Source organism: Amaranthus tricolor, chromosome 10 (genome assembly GCF_026212465.1).
Source record: "Amaranthus tricolor cultivar Red isolate AtriRed21 chromosome 10, ASM2621246v1, whole genome shotgun sequence".
Classification (NCBI taxonomy): domain Eukaryota; kingdom Viridiplantae; phylum Streptophyta; class Magnoliopsida; order Caryophyllales; family Amaranthaceae; genus Amaranthus; species Amaranthus tricolor.
The window spans coordinates 23,346,439-23,349,649 of NC_080056.1; the positions used below are offsets into that span (position 1 = coordinate 23,346,439).

At 29.6% G+C, this 3,211-nt stretch overlaps 1 protein-coding gene across 1 annotated transcript; it reads right to left on the reverse strand.

Annotated features, from left to right (window-relative positions):
* Positions 1 to 374: 374 nt before the first annotated feature.
* On the reverse strand, positions 375 to 2,822 carry LOC130824982 (uncharacterized). Its single transcript, XM_057690008.1, has 3 exons — positions 2,754 to 2,822; positions 890 to 1,261; positions 375 to 440 (listed from the first exon to the last, which is right to left on the reverse strand). The coding sequence occupies exons 1-3, from the start codon at positions 2,820 to 2,822 to the stop codon at positions 375 to 377; spliced, it is 507 nt and encodes a 168-aa protein (XP_057545991.1).
* Positions 2,823 to 3,211: the final 389 nt, after the last annotated feature.

The following is a 3,211-nucleotide window of genomic DNA, read 5'->3' on the forward strand; positions in this document are numbered from 1 at the left end:
TTGCTCTCACTTTTGAAAGCACTTAAAGATCCTAATTTTTGCATCATTGGAGAATTATTACAACCAAAATCCTCTAGAATTATTTCATTTTGGCTTACTAGGTCATCGATAGCTTTAATGTTATTTGGTGGGAAATCTTTTCCATAGTCACTCCTTTGACGTACTGCTATCTCTTTTTTTGTTAGAGATCCTTCACCATTTTCCCAATCTTTTGCATAAAGGTCCATGAATTTCTCGTAAAATGGAGTCGTCATCCATTTTTGGGCATCAGGTTTAGTCTATAATATGTGATTTAACACAATATATTTATTAGTGAATATTTCAAAATAATACAATGCTTAAATTTTATTTTAAAAAGAGTAAAAACACCTCAATCAAGGCTTGACATACTTTGCTAAAAATAGCTTGCTCTCAGAATCCCATTCAAAGCCACTGGAATTCTTAAACATATTAGATCATGTGCATCATGAAAATAGAAAATTAATAGTCTTTTGGCGATTCTACAAGTGCTCTTTCTTAAGTAGTGGAAGCTCGAGCTTTTAACGGAATTCCTTGACCATGATTCATAGAATGAAGAAGTCCATTGACCATTTATTCTATTACCAATCTGTTGTTGGTGAAGTAGTGAATCAATGAGAAGTGCATCCATGTTTTCGATCATTTTATTTGGACTCCTCGATCATTCTTTTTTGATGATATGTCCATCTAGTTAACCTACACGTACAATGCAATAAAATAACATACAAGTATGAATTTTTTTTAATTTCTTATCATTTAAAAAATAGTTGACATTGATAAGTTAAACTCACTTAATAAAAACAAAAATACATTAACATTCAAGTTTGATAATCCTTGTCATCTTATTATATGAAACAACAAACTAAAGTACATAGGCCTTCCACATTTGAGCAGCTATATTATCACGAATAACTTTTCCTTCTTCGGTATCCTCATCTATTGCATTGCGCCTAAGTCGTCTCCTACTATTTAAGAGCTCACGATCAACATCAGCAATAAGCTCCTCATCAGGATCAATACTCATTAAAAAGTTATGCAGTATACAACATGCTACGAAAACATCTCTTTGTGCATCAAAAGTGTACTGTGGCTCAGTTGAACTTGCAATGATAGCAAATCCTTTTTTCAACACCCCAAATTCTCTCTCTATAGCATTGCGTGGTGACGCGTGCCAAAGATTAAAAAGTTTTTGTGCATTTTTTAGTTCACGAATAGAGTACTCTTTTAGGTGATAGCGTACACCCTATAAGGGGTTAAGAGCGCACCAGTGAGCATGAAACCAACATCAACTAGATTATATTTACCTAAAAATAACTCATAAAAATTGGATGATTGAAGTATGTTATGTGAACTCAAAGTTTGTCTTAAGTTATAGCTATTACCTTCACGACCCGTTTGGTTGATGGTAATGAAGTAATGGAAATGAAATGTTGTAATGGCAATAGTAATGAAGGAATACATATGAGAATTGGTAATGAAGATTATTTTTTTTGGTGTGCATGACTAAAGAATGGTAATGTAAGATAATATTCCATTGATTGCATTTGGTTGTTAGTAATAAAAAATGGTAATGACTCTTAATTTCATTATTGTATATTTGTATCTAAAATCATTATTGTATCTAAATTATTCTATCTAATGATTCTTTTTTAATAATAATATTTTTTTGGATAATTACATACATTACCTTTTTTTTCTTCATTATTTTTTTTCTTCAGCTCGAAACAACATTACCTTATTTTATTACCACAGTAATACTTCATTACCATTACAGCCTAATACCAGGTTGTTTGATGGTAATAAAAATGTCCCTTTTTGGTAATTTCATTACCTTATATTATTACCATCCATTACCATTGAAGGCATCCAAACAACCAAATTTTTATTACTAATTTTATTACCATTACCGCCCTCTAATACCATATATGTACCAAACGGGCCTCAAAGATATGCAATCTATCTTCTCTATTTAATACATCTTTAATTATTCTTGAATCTGATGTTGTTCCTACCCATCCAGGTAAGTAGGTAACACGTAAGTAAACTTTAAATCAAATTTTAAGATGCCAAGACATTTTGAGTAGGCATTTTCTACCACGATACCTTGGTGCATTAGAATTAGCAATTTTAACACGGACATGTGTACCATCAATAGCTCCTATATAATCTTGACATAAAATTAAAGTTGCACAATATTTTATATCTTTATGTGCAATTATAATTAAAGTTACTTAAATCATATAGTTTATCTTAAAATATAGGTAAAATCTGTTGTTGTTCATAATCTCCAAAGGAATAGATGTTCCGTCAGGTTTTATAAGAAATTCATTCTCTAAAGAAATGATAGTTTCCATAACTCAATGAAAATATCTACTTATGGTCTCACCGGAATGACGAAAAGCATCTTGCAAAATGCAATTTCTTACGTTATGAGCAATAGCATGTATAAATATTGCAACTTGCTCTTCAACATTAGCACGACGTGTGTCATTCAATTGACTCCTTGTATACAATAGGGTACATAAATGAGAAAAAGTATCTAGTACCATACGTAAAAATGACGACTTCTTCCAAAAGTTGTATAAAATGTAGAAAGGTTTCTGCTTGCGATTAGTCTCTTCTCGAGATGGCATATGGTTATAAATCAACCTTCTTTCGATTATGTATAATTCATATATAACTAAACAAATCATTTTGATAGTAGCAAATTGCCTCATTTTATCCTAAGTCATTACCAAAGAATCAACACTGTAGTCATCTTCTATATTTGGCTCATGGTAACTACCATTACAATCTTCTTCCATCTATGGCATAATATGCAACAAAATTAAAGAATACAAATATAAAATAGATTAAATTATAGTAGAAAAAATATATAAACATTCTTGAAAAGAAAAATATATAAACATGTAAAAATTCATTATTTTAACATAATAGCAAAAAAAATAAAATAAAATAAAATAAATAAATACATAATACTTTATAATAACAACAAAAAGGACAATCTAATTTCATAACTATTATAATACATAGACACATAACTAATTACACCATAAAAAGACCGATATTAATTTATATCATAAAGTCTTTATGAGGACTATGACATACGAGTATTTCAGTAAAATTAAATTTTATTACAAACTTTACACAAACCTAAAATCCATTCAGAAATACAATACATAAAATGAATTGA